This window comes from Peromyscus maniculatus, chromosome 22, assembly GCF_049852395.1.
Source record: "Peromyscus maniculatus bairdii isolate BWxNUB_F1_BW_parent chromosome 22, HU_Pman_BW_mat_3.1, whole genome shotgun sequence".
NCBI classification, from domain to species: domain Eukaryota; kingdom Metazoa; phylum Chordata; class Mammalia; order Rodentia; family Cricetidae; genus Peromyscus; species Peromyscus maniculatus.
The window spans coordinates 12618937-12642072 of NC_134873.1; the positions used below are offsets into that span (position 1 = coordinate 12618937).

Consider the following 23136-nt stretch of genomic DNA (forward strand, 5'->3'; position numbering starts at 1 on the left):
TTACTGCTGAAGCCAGTCTTTGTAAAAAATCTGTAAAAGACTCTTTTGGGCCTTGCATCACCTTTGTAAATGACTCAGATTTTTTTCCTGGTTCCTCAACTCTGTCCCATGCATTCAAGGCTGCCATTTGACATAAAATTAGGGTTTGGACATCATATAAACATTGTGTTTGTACCGAAGCATATTGGCCTTCTCCAATAAGCTGATCCTGACAAACTTGTATTCCTTTATCCCTCCATTGTTTTTCTATGTTTTTAGCCTCCTCCTTAAACCAAGTCAGAAAATGAAGTCTCTGGCTGGGTTCCAGAACACCTTGTGCAAGGTCCCGCCAGTCCTGTGGTACTATCCTATTATATGTTGACCAAGAGTTTAACATTTGCTTTACATATGGGGAATGCATGCCATAAGATACTATTGCCTCCTTAAACCTTTTTAAATCCAACATTTCAATTGGAGCCCAATTATTTTGTGTAGCCATTTGTTCAGGCATCTGCTGTACGGTTACAGGATAAATTAAGGGTGACTGTGTGAAAACAGGCTTTCTTTCTGCAACCTTATGATCCCGACTTGAAACAACTTCACTGTTAATTTCTTCTGTCTGAATTTTTACAGGTTTAACAAGTTCTTCTAAAGCTGTTATCCTGGCACTTAAATTGACTATCTTTTTAAATATTAAAATGTGGATTAGTATAGTGATAAGGTGCATAATTCCACCAATACTAATATTATATAGTTGTTCCATTATCAGACTGCCTAAAATTTCAAACAAAAACCAATTTTCTTCCAATGTACACATAAAACCCATTTGTTTTTTAATGTGGAAAAAATTCTCTTTTAGATAGTTTCCTTTAAAACATCTGATATGTTATGACTTACCAAATATGCGTAGAACAGTAGAAATCCGAGGGTATTTTCAAAGCAGCCACCTAGTGTCCCAGGTGTAAATCCAGAGAGAGAGAGAGAGAGAGAGAGAGAGAGAGAGAGAGAGAGAGAGAGAGAGAGAAGAGAGAACGCACAAGAAAGCGTAGCCGGCTAAAGCTTAAATCCAGCCACGTGTTCCCTCTTGTGCCGAGTCAAGGCTTGGGTCTGGCTTCCTTAAGCTCCGACCACATGCGTTGGCTTTACAGGCAGGGCCCTGTTCGGCAGGGCAGGTCTGAGTTGTTTGTAGCACCGGCTTTAAGCAAGCTGCTCACAGACCTAGGCCCGGGCTAGAAGCTGCCACCCGGACTAGGAAGCCGGCAGCTCAGACTAGGAAGCTGGCAGCTCGGACTAGGACGCCGGCCGCTTCCTGCCGCTTCCTCCGCCGCCTGCCGCCGCCTGCCGCCCTTGCGGGAAAGCGGACCTGCTGTCAAGCCAAGCGGTTTTTAATGGATTCTTGTCACGTTGGGCGCCAGATATTGATGTAACTAACCGTCTTATTAAATAAGAAACACAGAAACAATGTAAAGGAGAAAGCCAAGAGGTCAGAGCTCAGAGCTAAAATCTCACCCTTCCTTCTGCTGTCCCAGCTTCGCGAAAGAGAGCTACTTCCTGTCTGTTCGTTTTTTTTTTATAGTATGTTGTTCTGCCTTCTCATTGGTTGTAAACCCAAACACATGACTGCCTCGTCACTGTCTGAATGTACAGCCCCCTAGGTCTTAAAGGCATATGTCTCCAATGCTGGCTATATCCCTGAACACACAGATATCTATGGGATTAAAGGCGTGTGCCACCACCGCCACACTCTTGCTATGGCTCTAATAGCTCTGACCCCCGGACAACTTTATTTATTAACATACAATCAAAATAATATTTCAGTACAATTAGATTACCACCACAGTTAACGGCATTGACTGCTCTTCCAATGGACCCAGGTTCAATTCCCAGTACCCACATGGCAGCTCACAACTATCTGAAACTCCAACTCCAGGGGATTTGACACCCTCATATAGATATGCATATAGACAAAACACAAATACACATAAAATAAAAATAAAATAATCATTTAAAAAATAAGTAATTACATTTACTTAATTTGTGTGTGTTCATATATATATGTGCATGTGTGCCATAGCATGTAAGTGAAGGAATTACAGACTGAGACCTCAAGAAAAGATTGCTCACTAATAAATTGCTTACATAAATATGAAAAATTTATCCATATGTATGCAAGCCCCTCAAGTTGAGCAGAGAGCATAGAATCTGCCCCTGAGGACCTTCAGCTGCCAGGCTCCACCCACAGAACAGACCCCACCCCTCTAGACACAGGAGGTTAAGCTCTGGACTTGAAAGCCCACCAATCCCCACCCTGGAAAGCTCCCTGTGGAAAGCCTACACCCAAGAAACACTATATAAATGTTGTCTTCTGCTCAGTTCTTGCTGCTCCTCATCTGAGCAACGAGCCACCCTGCTGAGTTTTTCCCTCCCATCAGTTCTACTGTGTGAGGCTTGTTGTCCAGTTTGACTTCGGTATTTCTTAGCTCCTGACTGCCAGGAAACCTTTCCCCTCTAAGTTGTTACATTTGCATTAGGGGGGCCACTACCCCCACCCAATCTTCATACTCCCCTCAGCAGAACTCTTAACACTTAGAATTTGCATAAACAAATCTAAAACTTGACAATAAATGTGAAAATGAAGTCCGTATAACTTTTCCAAAAGTTCACAACTGTTTACTCACTGAATCAAAATATATATTGGATAAGATGTTGGAGAAAGAATTAAGATGTCTAATTTTACAAATTTGTTGCTATTGTTTTATTTTGTTTTTGGTTACTTTTTGGTTTGTTTTTCTAGCCCTGGCTGTCCTGGAACTCACTATGTAGACCAGGTTAGCCTCAAACTCAGAGATATCTGACTGCCTTTAAAGGCTGCCTACCACAGCCCAGCAAGATTCATAAAAAAATAAAATAAAAAGTTATTTCTGTATGTGTGGTGTGTAGTTTATGTGTGTTGTGCATGTATGTGCTGTGGATATCACTCTATATAAATAAAACACTGATGGCCAGTGACCAGGCAGGAAGTATAGGTGGGACAAGGAGAGAGGAGAATTGGGGAAACAGGAAGAAGGGGAGAGAGACACTGCAGCCACGGCCAGGACAAGCAGCATGTAAAGACGCCGGTAAGCCACCAGCCACGTGGCAAGGTATAGATTCATAGAAATGGGTTAATTTAAGATATAAAAACAGTTAGCAAGAAGCCTGCCACGACCATACAGTTTATAAGTGATGTAAGCGTCTGAGTGATTATTTTATACGTGGATTGTGGGACTGTGGGGCTTGGTGGAACCTGGAGAGAAGCCCTCCAGCAACAAATGGCATCCAATGGCTCGAGTTTCCACCTTAAACCTGAGAATATTTAATAACCAATTCTAAACAGAGCCAAAACCAGGTTCCTGCTTCTTGTCTCATACGGGCAGCTAGACGCCGCAAAACACAGGTTTGAACACTGGCGGGTTCCTGGCGTGTGCGTTTGACCATCAGTATGGCGGAAATGAGGCGTCTGCCAGCGGCACATTAAGCTTTGTGGTAGATTTAGTCTTTATTATTATTAAAAAAAAAAAAAAAGGTTTCTGGGCTACACGCTGCTTTGATAAAAGCTTAGACCCACTATTTCTGAGACTTGATGACTCACAGAACTGGCAGACAATGTACAGCTGCCATGTTGGGAAGCTGAAATGGGCGGAGCCAGCAGCCACAGTGCCGTTTCAGTCTTAAAATACTACAATTTAAAGCAATAGATTCACAATATGTAGGCTTAAAAGAGACAAAAAAAAGATAAATTAATATAAAAAAGCCACGTAAAGATGAATATTACACAGACAATCTGGATTGCGTTGTCTTTGGGATTTTTAACTGCAAAAAAACATTTGATCGTAAAAGATGTTCAATTAAACCAATATGTATATTTTAAAGGTACCTTAACTTCAAAATTTGGATTTAAGGATATGTTGCTTTGGAAAAGAAGTTCTGCTTTTGTTTTTACAGAAATCCAGAGGCTGTGGATTTGTTCCAGATTAAGATACATCAGGTTTCACCAGCCAAGACCCCCTGAAAGGTCTCTGATGACACCATGGCCCAGATGATCTAATATCCAGAGCGGTTTCAAGGCAACTGGTTCACACAATATAGCCTCACGGACTACCCCATAGGCCTAAAGTTTTCTTTGCGCCCCCATAAGATACAGCGCCCCCATCCATCAGGAAGTAGTAAGAGATGCTACGCTCAAATTCCCAAATATACCAAGCTGGCTTTAGAGGTGGAATTGGCTCACTCCCCCTCTAAACCCAGACATATTGCTTTAAAAAAAAAATGGTTAAGAGATTCTTGTGTCCCAAATCAGAAGAGCCCTCTGGTGTGGGACAGAGAAAAACCAATATTTTTATTTAAAACAGGTTGATTATAAATGTGATCTCTTTCTAAAAAAGAAAAGGGGATATGATATAGATATATAGGAAGATATAGAGATGATAAGATAAAAGGGTAGATTAATGAACCTACTTTTAAAGAACAACTTGTTTAAAATGTTTTACATTGGTATAGATTTTAGTTTATGTTTAAAATGTTTTACATTGGTATAAATTTTAGTTTATTGATACAAACTTGAAGTTAATTTTGTTATACTGTATATATATATTTCTATTCTTGTTTGTGGTATTATGTTTATGTAACTCATTTAAAATTGTAATGGATAATTAAAAAATAGATTAATAATTAATCATCTATGATAATCATATTTTTAGCCATGTTAGTTAAGTCTTCTAGGTAAACATAGATATATTTCAGATAGATAGGTAATCTTCAAACATTTCATAGACCTAGAGAATATGGCATTTAAATAACTTAGAATTCTGTTGACATGAGACACAATTGCTCCTGGCTGCACCAATTTGATTCAGAGAGAATGTTGGGCTTCTAAGACATTTCCATTTAGAAGTTTGTCTTCTTGGCACAAAATGGCCTACTGGGCAAAGAACTGCCCTTGCCTTGACTGCTGACAGTACGAATACAATGCTGTCCTTTCTGGACAAGCAGGACACAAGGAAAGTGACCACTGTACTCTGCCAAGACAGGGTAAGATGGTCTTTCAGAATTCCTGCTTCTGAAAATGGTCTGTCATATACTCTCGGCCTGTAGCCAATTTGAGTGCACAAACAATGCTGAGAAACATTAGGTGACTGTCCAGGCTGCCAGCTGTTTTGTTCTACTCTTGCAAGATTTCCGAAAGTTGCTTGCATCCATCTACCATTTCTCAGGTACCATTATGTTCCTTCTCAGGTCTTTGATGTGGTTAAAGACTAGATAGTAGTAATTTCCTCAGTTATGATAAAAGATAAGTTAGATATAAAACCTTAAACTCACAAATATGATAGACAGGACATCTTTAATATTGTAACTGTAATTCATGCTTGATAATTGTTTTGTTATATGTAATTTACCATGTTAAATTTAAAATCTTCCTTTTTAAAAAAAGAAGAAAAGGGGAAGTGCTGTGGATATCACTCTATATAAATAAAACACTGATGGCCAGTGACCAGGCAGGAAGTATAGGTGGGACAAGGAGAGAGGAGAATTGGGGAAACAGGAAGAAGGGGAGAGAGACACTGCAGCCACGGCCAGGACAAGCAGCATGTAAAGACACCGGTAAGCCACCAGCCATGTGGCAAGGTATAGATTCATAGAAATGGGTTAATTTAAGATATAAGAACAGTTAGCAAGAAGCCTGCCACAGCCATACAGTTTATAAGTGATATAAGCATCTGAGTGATTATTTTATATATGGATTGTGGGACTGCAGGACTCGGTGGAAGCTGGAGAGAAGCCCTCCAGCAACATGTATGTGTGACCACAGGAGTTTGTCAGTTTGTGCCATCTCTTCTTTGGTTCTAAAAGTCAATTTCTGTCACTGTACCTTGAGCTTGCTGTTTCAGCTTTGATGGTTGGTTGGGGAGCCCCAGAATGTGCCCCACCCCACCCCCAGTGCTAAGGTTACAGGTGCCTAGAGCCATACCCAGTTTTATTTTCTCCTTATGCTTATACAACAAGTACTGTTTTTATTTATCTCCTTAGCACTGAGATAAAAAATCTTTAGGGGTAAACAAATTTTCAAAATTGACTACTCAATAAAGCGAATTTAAAAATCAGTCAAAAAGTTACCCATAGCTGGGTATGGTTGCCTTCAGCCTTTATGCTAGCACTTGGAATCAGAAGCAATGAATTGAGGGGGCCTCGTCCACATAGCAAATGCTGCTACTTAGTGGGATCCTGTCTTAAAAAAAAATACAAAAACAAAATTACACACAAAAAAACCCCAAAGCCTTACCCAAAGACTATACCTACCCCAAAACAGTTTCAAATCCTGTAAACAAGGTTGATGAATTATTACATGCAGGAAATAAGGGAGGAATACAAAGAAAGAAAGAAAGAAAGAAAGAAAGAAAGAAAGAAAGGAAGGAAGGAAGGAAGGAAGGAAGGAAGGAAGGAAGGAAGGAAGGAAGGAAGGAAGGAAGGAAGGAAGGAAGAAAGAAAGGAAGAAAGAAAAAGAAAGAAAGAAGAAAGAAAGAAAGAAATTAGAACATGATGATTAAGACCTCTTTTGCATGCTTGAGAGACCAATTGAAAAGTTTTTTTTTGCATCTAAGTGGATGTGTATATATTTACTGAAAGAACACCAAACATTTGTATCCACGTCTGTAGTATGCATGTATCAAAATTTCATAATGAAACATATTGTGTTCTGCAGTTTGTATTTTCAAAAAAAAAATCACACTTCAAAGATTTTCTAATAACTGATTTTCTGAGAATTCCCTAAAATTCTTTTTGTCCATTAGTTCTCATAGAGAACACTTTAGGTACTGGATAGATGGCTCTGTAGTTAAGAGTGCTTACTGCTTTTCCAGAAGACCCAAGTTGGGTTCCCAGTGCCCAGATCAGGTTACTTAGGGGAATGCTGATGTGTAGCAATTTCCTCTGAGATAGAACATTTCATCTTGGACGGAAGGAAACTCATTAAGACCCAGGATGGCCAGGCGGTGGTGGTTTATGCCTTAATCCCAGGATTTGAGAGGCAGAGACAGGCAGATCTCTGTGAGTTCAAGGCCAGCCTGCTCGACAGAGAGAGTCCCAGGACAGGTTCCAAAGCTACAGAGAAACTCTGTCTTGAAAAACAAACAAACCAAAAAAGACTCAGGATATTCTGAAAAGAGGTGAAACATTTCATCTCACTGGGAAGCTCATTAAAATAAACAACTCTAAAGCCTCAGGAACTTCCTGAAACAGACCAGATTCAATAGGCCCCTTCTTCTCCAAGATTATATAAACAGTAAAGACCACAGAAAGATATTCTTAGTTCAGCAGGGATGCCTTTTAGAGGCTCATAGGTGCCCAGAAAAGATACTGATGAGCTGCCTGTACCATGTGTGGTGTGCTACAGGTTTCCAACTTTTCTGAGCCATCATCCATGTAAGGGATGGACTTTTAGTGATGCTAAGGTCTTTTAGGCATTTTTGCTCACATATATTCCTGTAAGTAATCCAATAAAACACATTGGTTTATCAAGTTAGACTCTGATGATATCCTCACTTTGGTCTGTCATCAGTTTCCTATCTGGGGTGAGTAGACATTTGTTCATGTCTCTTCAGAATTGGTGTCACACCACAGATCCCAAACCCTTTTCTGGCCACCAAAAGTGTGCACACAATTTTTAAAAAAAATACAATTTGCATGTTGACTTCCTTACTCAGGGCTATGACTCTTAGTTCCTATATGTTTTAAGTTGATTAGTTATATTTTTGTTGTTATTCTTTTTGCCATGCATTCATTTGTGAATTTGCACACTTGATTCTTTGGTATTGCATTGGCTCTTGATAGCTTTTTGCTTGGTTGTCTTTCACCGTACTTAATTTTCATATATTAACATATCTCCATATGGTCTATACAGAAGGTTGTTTTTTTTTTTTTTTTTTTTTTTTCTCATAAGGAAATTCTGTTCTTAAATCCAAAGGTCAGTTGACTATTTTTCAAACTTCTACTATAAGACCAGTGTTTAAAGATGCTTACATAGTCTAGAGCAATGGTCCTCAACCTGTGGTTGTGATCCCATTTGGGTTAAAAAACCCTTTCACAGGGGTGGCATATTAGATGTTTACATTATGATTCATAACACTAGCAAAATTACAGTTATGAAGTGGCAACAAAATAATAATTTTATGATTTGTGTCATCACAACATGAGGAACTGTATTAAAGGGTTGAAGCATTAGGAAGGTTGACAACCACTGGTCTACAGTGAATATTATCTCACTGTCTTCCTGTGTCAGGCTCAACATTTTTTGATTCTATAAAAACTACCAGACATGACACAGGGTTTTATTTTCATCTTTCTCGTTTCTAGGTAAACTTTGACTATTGTGCATGGACCAGAGGAATATACTATGCATGATTCCAAGTAGAAACCAAATTTTCACCACCTTATATGGTAAAGATATTGTGGATAAAGGCCTGCTCTATTAAATGAGTTTTCTGACTTATGTCCACATTGCTTTCCTCTGATCTCTTCATATTCATCTTTTAATATACTAAAACTATAATATAGCTTCAAAGTCTGTCTTTATGTTTTCTTTTCCTGTTTTGCTGTACCAACCAGGCAGGTCTTGAACTCAAAAGTCTTCCTTCCTCAACCTTGTGAGTACTGATCAAGGTATTATTTCCATATTTCTAGTCATTTAAATGTCATCATAGTTCATATAGATTTGAAAAGATTCATGGGAATTAAGAGAACTTGATGGTTCCTTTAAAGATCAAATTTATGACACTGAGTACATGTCACAAAAGAACATATACTAGTATGATTCCCTGTGTCATTATTGTCATTCTTCAATAAAACTTGTAATGTTCATATATTAGCATAGGAAACTGCCCGTGGTGAGTCTTCTTTAGTATTAAATGAAGGTTGGTGTGTAAAAAGCTGTTTCTGACCAGTAAGAACCTGAAGATGTCTCTGGTGCAATTATAGAATGTGTGCTCAGTGACATGGGTTTTTTGTTTTTGTTTTTGTTTTTGTTTTTGTTTTGGCATTTGATTATTTGTATGTCTGTATATTCATGGCCTTTGGTGTATGTTTGGTGGCTACACACACACACACACACAAACAATCACACATACATATGACATATACATACTCATATGTAATCTGTTATTTGGGAAAGATTTTAAAATCTATTCAAAAGACATTTCTATATTTTTCTCTCCTATTTGGTATTATGACTTCATATTCCTTTAGTGGTATTGGTCTCATAGGATGAAAGTTGGTATATATATATATATATATATATATATATATATATATATATTGCTTTATTTTCACTTTTTATTTTTGCGTATATGTGTGTCCTAGTTTGCTTTCTATTGCTGTGGTAAACACTATTACCAAAAGCAATTTGGGAAAAAACCAGTTTATTTGACTTATACGTCCTGATGATAATCCATCATTGAGGGAAGCCAAGGTAGAAACTCAAGCAAGGCAGGAACTGAAGCAGAGACCATAAGGGAATGCTATTCACTGGCTTGCTTTTCATGACTTATTTAGCCTGTTTTATTATACAACCCAGGACCACTTGCCCAGAAGTGATACTGCCTACCATGGATTGGACCCTCCCATATCAAACATAAATCAAGAAAATGTCTCACATATTTGCCTGTAGGCCAGTATTATGAAGACATTTTTTCAGTTGAGATTTCCTATTCCCAGATGACTCTAGCTTGTATCAAATTGACAAAAACAAAACAACAAAACTCCACAAACTAACCAGTGCAGTGTGTAGGGAGCGGGGGAAGGATACCTGCAGAGGTCAGAATAGTGGGTGAGAACACTTGGAGCTGAAATTGCAGGTGGTTTTGAACTGGCTGCTGAGTGCTGGGGACTCCTCTGCGAGACCAACAAGTACTCTTAACCACTGAGCTGACTCTCAGTCTCATCTGTTTTTATCTTCTGGAAGAGATTGCATGTTATTGACATCACATTTTCACTAAGTGTTCCAGAAAATAAATCAGAAAGAGCCTGGACTTGCTATTTCTCTTTCAGAAAGTTATTCCTTGGTTTGATTTGCTTTTCATTGTATTTAGTCTTGGTGCTGGCTGTGATGTGCTTGTACCACAACAGAATAAGGGTCGGGACAACTTTCAAAAGTTGGTTCTTTTCGTTCATCATATGGGTCAGTGATGCAACTTAGACTGTCAAATTTGGCAGCAAGCTTTCATATCTGGGCCTTGGTGTAACACATTTTGACAGTAGATGTTTCATGTTATCTATCAGACGAGTAATGTGATTGTTTATATTTTTTATTCTATGAGAATTTTACATGTGTGCATAATAAAATGTCATATCTGTCCCCCATTTCCACTTCAGACTTCCTGTATATCCTCATAACATGTCTCTTGCCCAACTTCATGTCTTTTTTTCTTCCTTATAAACCATTAAGCTTAATTAGTACTGCCTATATGTGTACACGGGTATGATACCATCCACTGGTGCATAGGAAACTACCAGTGACTACATTGTAAAAGAGTGATTCTCTCTCCCCCAGCAGCTCCCACCTGTCACTAGCTCCTTAGTAAGGGTTGAGGCATGAAGTGAATCTGTTTATGCCAGGATTTTTGTCTGGCTTGATCTTGTATAGATAACCATAGATGCCATGAGTTCACAAGTACAATAGTCATGTTGTGTCCAGAAGTCAGCATTTTATAGCACTCCTCTTCTCCACCTCTGGCCCTTACATTCTTTCCACCTCTTCTCTGATGTTCCTTTAGCCTTGGGCATGAAGGAACTGATTAAAATGTTCTGTTTAGGGCTGACATTCACGGTCTTTTTCTTTTCTCTTTTTGAGTCAGGGTTTCACTGTATATGTAGCTCTAGTTGTCCTGGAACTTACTATGTAGACTAGGCTGGCCTCAAATTCAGAGATCCATCTGCCCCTGCCTCCTCTGTGTTGGAATTAATGGTGTGCACCACCATGCTTGGTACATTCATAGTCTTGATAAGAGAGAATTCATCTAAATTTCATTGGGATTTTAATCTCTTAGTATGTCAGAAATAGGTAAATAGTTGGAAAGTTACTAGGAGTATATAAAATACTATTTTGTTGTTATAAAGCATTGCATGTCAGCGATTCCCCCTTTATAGTTAAGCTGGTTGTTTCTATTCCAGTGGATGTCCCCAGGCTTCATAATCAGCTTCTATTGACAAATAGACATTTCTCATAACTATACAGGCTTCCTAGAGCTGGTGTCTACTCTGGTGGGTTTTAAATTACTAAAGATGCAGTGTACAGTTGAGGCAAACGTCACAACAGGTGGTCCTGTTCTGGTGTTCATTTATCATACAGTTCCATGCTGGCATGAGAATTGTGTGACACTGTGAGAGTTAGCATGAATAGTAAATGTGTGTTTACTATTTGTAAATAGTAAAAAGTAATGCTAGCCATGATGTATAAGGAATAGATGAACAAAGCATGAAATGAAAGAATCAAGTCACTCTATTTCCAGTGTTTTCTCAACATTAATCTCATAAATGTATGTGGATTATTTTAGGAGCCAGTAACCTTTGAGGATGTGGCTGTGAACTTCACCCTAGGAGAATGGGCTTTGTTGGATTCCTATCAAAAGGAGCTCTACAAAGATGTAATGAAGGAAACCTTTAGCAACCTGATCTCCATAGGTAAAAAATACAGCGTGATTCTTTTCCTTGTTCATTCAGAGAAATAACTGTTTCTTGCTCTTCTGTGTAGTTGCATAATTTGAAATATTGAAAGGAAAGATGTTGGTGAATATTGTATACTTTGTTACAATTATACCATGGTGGTGGATGGGAGGGGACTAGAATGAAATGATTTTTAATGTAATATTGAATAATAACTTTCCTTGGGTTTACTTTTTAGGGAAAGCCGAGGAAGAACATATTGGAGAGGATTACCAAAACATTAGGAGAAATCTGAGGTAATTTACACTCAAAGCAAAAAGAATTTACATTAAATACTTGAGAGTAATAGGAAATCTGAGACCCAAGTAAATAATCCAAGTACAGCTAAATATAAATTGATTCAATCTAAAACTTCATTGAACTTGAGCCTTCAGAATTAAAGGATCCCAAGTCTGTAATGTAATCTTGCACAATATCATGTAACCTTAAACTATATGGGACATTTTTCTAATTCTTTCATTATACAAAACCTTTCCTTTGTGCACAAAATTATCTAATATATTTTTATCATGTTGCCTTTAGGCTTTGAATATAAGATGTATGTGAATAAAAGCGTGTTTGTGATATATTGTAACCTACCTTCAATAGCTGCATTAAAAATACTCAGCTGTCCCAATTTCATAAAGCCTGACCCACACCATTTTTCAGAAGGAATATTCAACTTTGGTAACTTGAGATACTTAAAGAACAAAGCACGACAAGGGCTAAACAAATTACTGTGTGTCTGCAGTGTTTTTTCGCCATTCTTTTTGTAATTGTGTGTGGATTATTTTAGGAGACAATATTAGAGAAACTAAGAAGATTGTTATTCTCAGGGCCTGTGGCTCAATGTTCAGTCCTTTTAGGTTCATAAATTCTTGTGGCAATAGTCAACACTTTTTTTTTTCCCATAGGATGAGGTCTTTCTATGTGGCTTATGTTGGCTTCGAACTTGCTGTCCCTTTGCCCTTGCCTTCTAAGTACTGCAATAACAAGTGTGTACCACAATACCTAGCCTCCAACACTTTTCTTGGCTAGCCATAAAACTATAGTAATATTTTTTTCATTTTTTTCAGCACTCATATGGTTAAAGGATTCTATGAATTTGAACGTGGTATTCAGTATGGAGAAGCCCCTCAACAGATTCAAGAGCATATTGTTAATGAGTGCACGCCTCCTGGAATAATAGTATGTGAAAACGGTGTGTGTAAAAATGATGTCATTGGTCTTTCACAGTCAGATGTGCACCTCAGAGGTCCAACTGTAGAGAAACCATATGCATATCAGGAACATGTGGAAAAGCTTTTTAAACATAAGAAATGTTGGAAAGATTTTACACATTCTGAGTCCTTTCTTACCTATGAGAATCCTTCCAGACAGAAACCCTATGAAAATAAACTATCTAATGAGCACTGTAGGAGTCTCACTTCTGATCAAGATTATGAGACAAGTCATAGTCTCCGTGAATATAAGCAGTTTGAAACAGCTCTCATGACATGTAGTTATGTTCAGTCATATGAAAAACTCCAAACTGGAGAAAAACCATTTGTATGTAAGCAGTGTGGAGAAACCTTCATTAATTCCAGTCATCTTATCAAACATCATAAAATTCATACTAGAGAGAAGACTTTTGCATGTAAGTATTGTGGAAAAGCTTTCATCCATCCAAGGGCCTGCTATAATCATGAACGAACTCACACTGGAGACAGACCTTATGTATGTAAGCAATGTGGGAAAGCATGTATTCATTCTTACCACCTTCTTCAACATGAAAGAAGTCACAGCCGAGAAAAACTTTATGCATGTAAGCAGTGTGGGAAAGTATTTGGACGTTCTTCATACCTTCGTAAACATGAAAGAATTCACACTGGAGAGAAACCTTATTTATGTAAGCATTGTGGAAAAGCATTCAGTGATCCTACAACCCGTAACAATCATGAACGAACTCACACTGGAGAGAAACACTATGTTTGTAAACAGTGTGGAAAAGCCTTCATTCGTTCCTCTCAGCTTCTGATCCATGAAAGAATTCACACTGGAGAGAAGCCTTACTCATGTAAACATTGTGGGAAAGCTTTCACCTATTCCAGTGCCTGTTACATTCATGAAAGAATTCACACTGGAGAGAAACCTTATGTTTGTAAGCAGTGTGGGAAAGCATTTACATGTTCCACATACCTTCACAAACATGAAAGAATTCATACTGGAGAGAAACCTTATTCATGTAAGCAATGTGGGAAAGCCTTCATCCAACATAGGGCTTGTTACAATCATGAAAGAATCCACACTGGAGAGAAACCATATGTATGTGTGCAATGTGGGCATGCATTCACTTTTTCAAAATCCCTTCAAATACATGAAAGAAACCATACTGGAGAGAAACCATATGTATGTAAGCAATGTGGGAAAGCATTCACATGTTCTACATATCTTCACCAACATGAAAGAACTCACAATGAGAAGAAATCCAGTGGATAGAACTTATACTGATGTAAATCATGTGAGAGTCTTTGTAGCCAGCTTGCTGTTATTGCAAGGAATGAAAGAAGTATGGAGAGAAACCAAGAGAATATGAGATCAGCAGTTGTGTAATTTTTACTTACATATGCAAGTGTACATAGGATAAAACCTGTTGTTGTACTAGGCTTGGTGCATGCCTTTTATCCCCATACTAGGGCAGTGGAGTTTTAGAGAATTGCAACATTGAATAAACCTTAGTCTACATTGTGGGTTTGAGCACTGTTTGGGAGATTTAAGAAGAACCATTTCTAACCAAATAAAATTTGTCATTGTAAAAATATAAAAGAAAATTTTATGTTTCAAATAAGAGTTATTACATTTTCTGATATAGCTGATTATTGTATAAGCAAGAAATGTGAAGAGCTGGAACATTTTTTTTTGTAGAATATTACTGAAATACACTAAAAATTTTAATAAATATTTTAATTTTTGTTCCATTCTTATGCACATACAAGACCTCTTGACTTTAAAAAAAAAACTTTTGAAGTATGGTTTGGCAAGTAAAATGACTGACATTATTTCACCTGCCTGCTTTCCTTGATGGCTGCAAAGCTGAGGTAGGACAAGAACTTTAGCCTACAGTTGAAAACTTCCAGGACACTTTGCAAGGAATATCAATAGCAACTGTATAAAGAAACTACTTGAATTTTGGTGATGAAAGTCCGTTTGGTAAATCAATTGAATTTCAATTTAATGGCTGTTTTTAAATCAAGTAATAATAGTCTCCTTTGATTTGTTAAATTCAGATGCATTTTTAATCATCCAGTATGCTTAATTTTTAGGTACATTTTGAGTAACAGTGTTTCATGTGAAGTTGAAAACATATAGCTGTTGTTAGTGTTTTCTGGCTGTCATTTTATGGCATGTTCTTTTTTATACTATTATTATTAATTGCTTGGCAGTTTCCTTACATTTAGGTGCATACTTAGATTTTTCTCAGTGTAACATTCTTACATAGATTTTATATTTTGTAGTTTATTTTCTTCCAAAAAGTTTTTTATGTTGAATTTATTTATTTATGTGTGTGTGTATTTGTATGTTTGCCATAGCGTGGGTGTGATGCTCAGTGGACAACATTCACGATTTTCTTCCCTGCCATGCTTCCTCAGCAAGCACTTTTACTCATTTGAGTTTCATCACTGGCCCCAAGTGTAATTTTTGAGCTGTCATTGTTTTCTTTTGTTTATTGACACATTGTCTCTCTACATAGCTCTGTCTTTCCAGGAACTCAAGATGGAAACCAGGCTGTCCTCAAACTCACAGAGATCTGCCTGCCTCTGCCTCCCAAGTGCTAGGATTAAAGTTGTGTGTGACACCACTGCCTGGCTGACTTTTGTACATTTTTCCAATAAATAGATTAAAGAATATTATCTTTCCCATTTACTCAGAAGGCATCTTCATATTCAACATAGTTTAAAATTGTATATGTTTTTTGTTTGTTTTGCTTTGTTTTTGGCTTTTTGAGACAGGGTTTCTCTGTTTAACAGCCCTGTCTGTCTTGGAACTCACTTTGTAGACCAGGCTGGCCTTGAATTCACGAAGATTTGCCACACCCAGTTTAAAATTGTGTATCTTCATAAGTTAAAATCCATTTTCGTATTCATCAGTTTGAAACTGGTTTTTAACATGTAAAATTTATTTTATGCTTACATGGTTCAACTTTTATTGTAAGTTTTTCTTTGTTCGTCAAAACAAGAAGTGTACTAGGCTGCTGTAAATTGTTCTCTGGCCAAAAATGAGCAAAATCATACCATTTATCTCAATAAAATATAATGAATTCTAGTGAATCTTTTCAATTAAAATTAATGACAGTGTTATTCCTCATTAGATGCAATTTCTAACCTACTTGATATTTGTTTTAAATGGACTGAATACACTTTAATGTAGTTTGGCGTTTCTATTTGTTAAAGGTGCTTTGTGGTTGAATATAGTTCTATCTTTTGTGATTGTAATAATGGTCTCACCTGGAAGGTTGTGATAAAGTGAAAGGAAGTAGTAATTCATAAGTACAAGTTAATCTTATCTTTAAAGGGTGGCATGATTCAGATTATCTTTGAATTTTCAGGCAGATTTCCAGAATGTTACTATTAATATATCCTAGTTACTGAGGAGAATTTCCTACTTTTGCAAGCGTCACTTTTCTAGGCATTGCTTTGCCCCGTTTTACTTGTTATCTACTAAGTATTTCATTACAATATATTGAACTCTGTTTTCCACTAATACCAGTGCTTCTTTGAGTCCATAGATTGTATCCTTTTAAATAATGACAAGTGGGAAAAAAATGAAGATTTATATTTAATACATCCAAACTGGTGAACATTAACTCTTAGCCTACACTGTTACATTGCCATAGTTACTTAGTGTAAAATTCGTTAAAATCATCAAACCATGTTTATTTTATTTGAGTGTAATGGGCTATGGAGTGCTTGCTAATTTTGTGTATTTGTATACATGATCCTCACAGTACATCACTGCTGCTGCCCCTAATCATGATACCAGAAAATATAGTTCAGCATATTTGCTACCAGCATGGGATTAGGCTTTAAGAGTGTATGCCATTGATCTTTGCTCTTTTGCTTTCCCCTTGTCATGTTATTATTAATTTTTTTAAAAAAAAAGCTCATGTCATAAGTGCATTATCTTTCTTATGTCAATGCAAATACATAAGTCCATTCAGTCAGGTGTCTTAAAATCTCCTAATCTCCTTTATGTTTATAAAACTAGAAGTATGTGTATATGAGTTTTGCCAGTAGATGCCTAGTAATGGACACAGACAGCACTATCACTTCAAACAAGTTTGTGATTCTCCAAAAATATGTATTAGACTGTACTTTTTAAATATAGTTCACATGTCTGCATGGTAGATTAGGAACTTTCAGAATTAAGCATGCAATATGGAGGTACCTTGGGTCTCTACACTGTTATGGAAAAACTTATTGTTGCAATGCCTGGTGTTGATAATTTGAAAAGGCTGAAGTGATATGCAAATATTGAACAAATTGTTATGAGAAGGAAGTAGAGCTAGGGTTAGAATTCAGTTTTAGAACATTTGTCCAACCTTTTTACTTTGGCTTTGATCCTCACCACTGCCAGAACAAGAAGAGAAAGCAAAGATCAAAATAAAGGTTGTTAATGAAATTAAAATTTGTAAATATGATTTACTCAGAGCAAACTTATACTTCATTTGTTTTATCAGATAACTTTTTTTCATTTCGGATAATGCATTTTTAAAAAGTAGTTGGGTACATTGCCTCATCATTTCCTTTCTGTTGGTCTCTCTAAATTTTCTACGCTTTTGGGAGATTCTTTTTATATATAATAAACTGGGTGAAAGAATTACATAGAACAGTATGTATATAAATGTTGAATTCCACATTAGAAAGTAATTTTAGTTTTTGAGAGTTGGTATGTGGAGGAAGTAACTTTCATACATTGCTGATTAGTTGGAGCCCTGCTTAGAATGCTATTTATTTTATCAGCCCTTTTGTTTTAGGTGTTCTTTGAATTCTTGGTATTTATTTGTTGTTCATTTCATTTCCTTATTTGTTGTTCATTTCATTTCCTTGTGTGCATGTGAAAGAGAGTTCATGGCCACCACATGTATGGAGGAGCGAGCCCACAGAAGCCAGAAGAGGTCATGAGATTCCCTGGAACTTGAGTCGCAGGTGGTATGAGTTACCATGTGTGCTGAGAATTGAACCTGAGTCCTCTGCAAGAGCCAAAAGTGCTCCTAACCCTTGAGCTGTTTCTCCAGCCCAGTAATTAGTTGTTTGCTTATGAATTTAATTGCTTGCATACATATTAGTCCACTGTTGGCTATACATATAGATGGATCCTGTATCAACAAAGATTTTCTTCTACTCTGTAAGCTTTTCACTAAATTGTTTCTTTTCTTATACTGCAACTTTTTAATGAAATTCTGTATTTTAATACTTGCCTTTATTTCCTGAGTAGTTGGGGTGTGTGTTTGTGTGTATGCACACAAGATTTAACAAAAAACAAATAGGTTACTTTCCACATTTTCCAGGTTGGAAAAGATTTGTCAAGCTCACCTGGAGCTGAATTAGTGGACCAAATGCAAATTCAGTCATCCACACCAAAAGGAAGTGGAGACAGACTGGACTCTCCCTAGGCCCCTCCAGCACCCAGGCCAGTCTAGAATATTTGATGGCTCTGCTCTGAGTCTTTTAAAGAGTGTATTTTCTGTGCCTACCTTGAAGTGTTTCCTTCTGTTTCTTGTAAGAGTTTTGGAGTTTTGGGTTGTAGATTAATTTAGAAAGCAAGATAAGAGTTTCTAGCTTCTAAGTGTAGATGTGCAGTTATTTAAGTACCAGTTTGTAGAATAGGAATAGGAATCTTTTCTCTATTATATATTTGTGGTATCTGTCGAAATCAGGTTGCTGTAGCCATGTGGATTTACATCCAAGTCCTCTGTTCTGTTCCATTGCTTTGCATGTTCCAGTATGCTGCTTTTTCCTGAAAGTTTTTTTAATTTTCTGTGGCCTTGATTTCATATAACTTTCAGATTTTTTTCTCTATTACTGTGAAGAATGTGATTAGAATTTTGATACAGATACATGGAATTTGTAGATTTCTTATAGACACATTTTCACAACACTAATTCTGTCAACTCATAAGCATGAGAGGTCTTCCAGCATGTAGTATTGACTTTAACACTTTGCTTCAACCTTTAAATTTTTCAGCTTTACTTCCTTGTGTAGGTTTATTTCAGCAGGGTTTTGTAGTTGAAGATGATAATTTTTTAACATGTCTCAGTGTGGGCTTATGTACAGAAGTGAAGGTTTTTATAGAGGTCAGAGGGGTCAGACAGCCTTGAGCTGGAGTTAAAGACAGTTGTTAGCCATCTGGCAGAGGCAGGTGGATCTCTGAGTTTGAGAACTTGTGTCCATTGCAAGAGTAACAAATGCTGTTACCCATCTCTCTACACCCTCATGTGTCTTTTGTGAATGTGATTGTTTTCCTGATTTCTTTTACAGAATTTTTGCTGTTATGACATAGGAAAGCCTCTGGCGTTTGCATGCCTGGTCTACATATCAAGTTCTAAGCCAGCCAGGATATGTAAGAAGATGTTCTCAAAGAAAAAAAAAAGAAAAAGAAAAGAAAAAGGTTTTTTATGTAGTCATAGGATATCTTGTCAACTTTTTGCAATTAGCCCTGGCTGCCCTGGAAGTCTATGTACACTAGGCTGGCCTCAAACTCAAAGATCCACCTGACTCTGCCTCCTGAGTATTGGGATTACAGGTGTGTGCCATTATACCAGGCACCTTTTGTGATCTTTGTTTTTATACTTATTAATTTGTGTGTGTGTGTGGGGGGGGAGAAGCATATGCCAGGATGTCGGTGGAAGCCAGTGGAAAGCTGGAGTTGTTAACTGTAAGTAATTGTGTTGCAACTCTGGGGGTTTGGTCCTGGGTTTTGGCACAAAAATGTGAGTTTGTTGCAATTCTTTGAGGTGAATTTTTGCAACTCTTGGGGAATGGTTTCCTGACTACTTGGAGAGTCAGGCAACACCTTGAGCTGCTAGGACAGCTCTGAAGGCTGGAGCTGAAATGAGACAGCTCAGCCCTGGGATTATCCGGGATACCTCAAGCTGGAAGAGCAGCTCTGACAACTGGAGCTGTGATAAGACAGCTCAACCCTAGTGGGCAAGGTATTCTGGATACCTTGAGCTGCTAAGACAGCTCTGATAGCTGGAGCTGCAGTGAGACAACAGCTCTCGAAGGGAAGGTATTCTGACAGCTCAGGAGAGTCGGGTCTGGAGCTGCTAGGACAGCTCAGCCCTGGAAGGGAATGTATTCTGACTGCTCAGGAGAGTCAGGCCTGGAGCTGCTAAGACAGCTCTGATAGCTGGAGCTGCAGTGAGACAACAGCTCTGGAAGGGAAGGTGAAAGACCCCCAGGGGAGATCTTTCTCTGGGAGAGACCCCAAACCCAAGGAACACACCGAAACCACAGATCAGATGCAAAAGCAAGAGGGTTTATTTAGACCAGGTACCTGGGGCGAAGTCTCTTGGAGGACTTGCGCGCTTTCCTAGGGCAAGGGGGACTTTTTATGGGATCCCAGGGACAGAGGTGCGGTTACAGAAGCGAGAAGCATAGTTACAGGGTCCCTATTGGTTGTTTTAAAGAAGGCCAGGGTGAACTTGGGGTCGTATGTGTGTGGCTGATTTGGCCTTGCCCAGGCCAGCTGCTTATTCCTCAAGGCCAGGGGGCCAGCCATAAAATATCCTGATTCGACTCAACTGTTTTTCTCCCAAGGCCGCCGACCACAGTTATCTCTCTCAAGGCTGGATGGCTGGCCATAGTTATCTCTGTCAAGGCCGGGTGGCTGGCTACGGCTGTGAACTCCTGTTTTTCTGATTCCTTTAGAATGGCGTTTCTTAGGCTAAGTTATAGGGGGGGGAGCATTTCATTGGCCCAAAGCCCCATGTCCTCATAATGGAGTGGGGGTCTTTCATTCCCCCATTTTCTTTTGTACCAAATGGAATCTTTCATTTTAGGATGGAGAATAAGGGGTTAGCTCTATCTCTGACTGTCTGAGCCTCTGATATTGCTGGGTTAGGATCAAAGCCTGGGCAACAGAAACCCTATTTTTGATGAATTGCACCAATCTGTTGAGGATGTATGACCCAAACAATAAAATGAGCAGGAGGATGATTAGGGGGCCCATAATGGTGGAGACAAGGGTCGTAAACCATGGTGACCTTTGGAACCATCTTTTAAACTATCTCTGTTGAGCATGGCTACTTGGAGCTGTCTGAATTGGCCGATCTCTATAAGGGCTGTGGTCCCTATATCTACCCCGGCAGCTATTCCGCCCATGGTAATTCCTCCCAGTAACAGGGCCAGCGTCAGGGAAACAGGCTCTCTGGTGATGCCCCTCCTAATGTCAGGAGGACTATTAGGGGGATCAAGGGGACCCCCAGGTGAGTCTTATCTTTAGTGAGTTTGGAGAGCGTTGAACTAGATGTCTCGGTGCCCTCAGCTTCGTCGGGTTCCTTGGCAGCCTTTACATGCGACGCGTGGACCCAAGCCGCTGTCCCGTCAACCTTGAGTGCGGTGGGAGTAGTTAACAGGATGGTGTATGGTCTTTTTTTACCTCGGCTCTAGGTTCCTGGATTGATGGCGTCGGACCCAGACAGAGTCCCCAATCTTGAATGGGTGAGGCACCACCGGGCGGTTCAGTTGCTCCCGGCAGGCAGGGGTTTTTACACCGTCTTTTGCATCAATTGGAGGGCTTGGAGGTGCGCCTCTAGGGTAGGGCTAGTGGCAAAAGAGGAGATATCAGGGTGAAGGAAATTTACAGTTGGTGGGGGAGCCCCATACATGATCTCAAACGGGGTTAGGCCATGAGGCCCAGGAGTATTCCGGGCTCGGTAAAGGGCTAGGGGGAGTAGGAGCACCCAATCTCTAGTGCCAGTTGCAAGCGTTAATTTGGTTAAAGTCTCCTTAATGGTTTTATTTGTACGTTCTACCTGTCCTGAGCTCTGGGGGTGGTATGTACAATGAAGTTTTCAATCGATCCCCAGTAGCCTGGCCACCTTCTGACTTACCTGGGAGACGAAGGCGGGCCCATTGTCTGACCCCAATATCTGGGGTATTTCATACCTGGGAAAGATGTTATCTAGGAGTTTCTTGGTTACCACGTTAGCGGTCTTTTTCTTGGTAGGCAAGGCCTCTGTCCATCTATGATGTAAGCTTGTCGCTCGGGGCTCCATTCCGCCCCCATTTTCTTTGTTAGTTCCTGGTCCTCCGGGCTTCCGCCATCCGGAGGGCCTGGGTCAGCACGATCAGCTCTGCCTTTTGGGCCGATGTTCCAGGTGGCAGTGGTGAGGTCCAAACTATCTCCGATTCGGTGGTGACGGCTGCTCCGGCCCTGCGTTCTCCTTCTTGGAGGAAGCTGCTCCCATCCGTGAACCAGGCAGCAGGGTTGCGGGGTTGAGGGAGACAACTGGTCTGAATACCACTCGATCTGGGGGCTGCTGGACCAGAGCTTCCACCGCATGGGAGGATAACACAGTTAATGGCTGTCTCAAAGTCAGTTTCCCTGCATCCTTGAGCAAAACAGCAATGGCGGCTACCACGCGCAGACAGGGGGGCCATCCTGCAGCTACCGGGCTTCCATGGCCCCAGTCTCTGTACCAGCATTTCTTTTGTAAAGCCTGAGTTCTCGTCCACGAACAGTTTAAAGGGCTAGGACTTGTAGGGGGGTCCCTTTGGGTCCTGTCTAGATGCCAGCTGAACCTTTTTCTCGGTGGTCCTTCGATACCTCCTGCTACCTGTGGCCCCCTGGACCAAAGCTGTGCGGTCACTGAGAGAGCCTCCGGTATGGGTCAGGACTGAATGTTGAGCCCCGGTGTCCACTAGGAAGGTCACTGGCTGTCCCCCAATCTTGAGAGTTATCCTAGGCTGGGGGGGGGGCTCCTGGCCTTGACCTCCCCAATCCTCCAGATTGAGGAGGTCCGTGGCCCTTGGCTTAGGTCTCCGAGACCCTTGAGGCTTCTTTGATCAGTCACGAGCCCAATGTCTTCTCTGTTTACAGTAAGCACACTGGTCTTTGTCAAGCAGTGTCTTTTTTTTTTTTTTTGATCTCCCGTCCTAACTCCCTCTCTGACCTGTCCCTGAGACATTATAATGGCCAGGACTTTTTTTTTTATTTTTATTTTTTTTTTTCCCTCCGTGTCTTTCTAAGTCTTTTTAAAAACGCTGCCGGCGTCTTTTCCTGGTAACCTGAGCCGAATCGGTAGGGGGTCTAGAGCCCCTCGGAGACCCGCTAAGAGCAACTGGCAATAGAGACGTAGGTGTTCCCTACCTTCGGGGTCGCGGAGTCCCAGTTCGCGCGGGTGAGGGGAAAGGCTGCATTAGGCAATTGGGTGGGTCTTTTATT

The 23136-nt window shown here is 39.5% G+C and overlaps 2 protein-coding genes across 8 annotated transcripts in view; one reads left to right on the top strand and one right to left on the bottom strand.

Annotated features, from left to right (window-relative positions):
* LOC102920979 (uncharacterized) overlaps positions 1 to 20962 on the top strand; it is a 58258-nt gene extending 37296 nt beyond the window's left edge. For 3 of the 4 annotated variants that reach the window (XM_076559083.1, XM_006991299.4, XM_076559082.1), the window contains exons 2-4: positions 11562 to 11688; positions 11909 to 11966; positions 12786 to 20962. In XM_076559083.1, the coding sequence (XP_076415198.1) occupies positions 11655 to 11688; positions 11909 to 11966; positions 12786 to 14187 (1494 nt within the window). In that variant the 5' untranslated portion in view covers positions 11562 to 11654 and the 3' untranslated portion in view covers positions 14188 to 20962. Of the gene's footprint in view, positions 1 to 8367; positions 8452 to 11561; positions 11689 to 11908; positions 11967 to 12785 lie in introns of all 4 variants that reach the window. The other variant, XM_076559081.1, reaches the window with a different exon arrangement.
* A 120-nt stretch (positions 20963 to 21082) lies between these two features.
* LOC143270169 (uncharacterized) lies at positions 21083 to 22904 on the bottom strand. 4 transcript variants are annotated; one of them, XM_076559084.1, is made up of 3 exons: positions 21893 to 22901; positions 21349 to 21486; positions 21083 to 21298 (listed from the first exon to the last, which is right to left on the bottom strand). In XM_076559084.1, exons 1-3 carry the CDS (start codon positions 22252 to 22254, stop codon positions 21259 to 21261), a joined length of 540 nt encoding a protein of 179 aa, XP_076415199.1. In that variant the 5' UTR covers positions 22255 to 22901; the 3' UTR covers positions 21083 to 21258. The 4 variants fall into 4 exon arrangements, 2 of the variants coding, with proteins under 2 accessions (XP_076415199.1, XP_076415200.1); XM_076559085.1 differs by having other exon boundaries at positions 21349 to 21512; positions 21803 to 22892; XR_013047157.1 differs by having other exon boundaries at positions 21083 to 21486; positions 21858 to 22904.
* Positions 22905 to 23136: the final 232 nt, after the last annotated feature.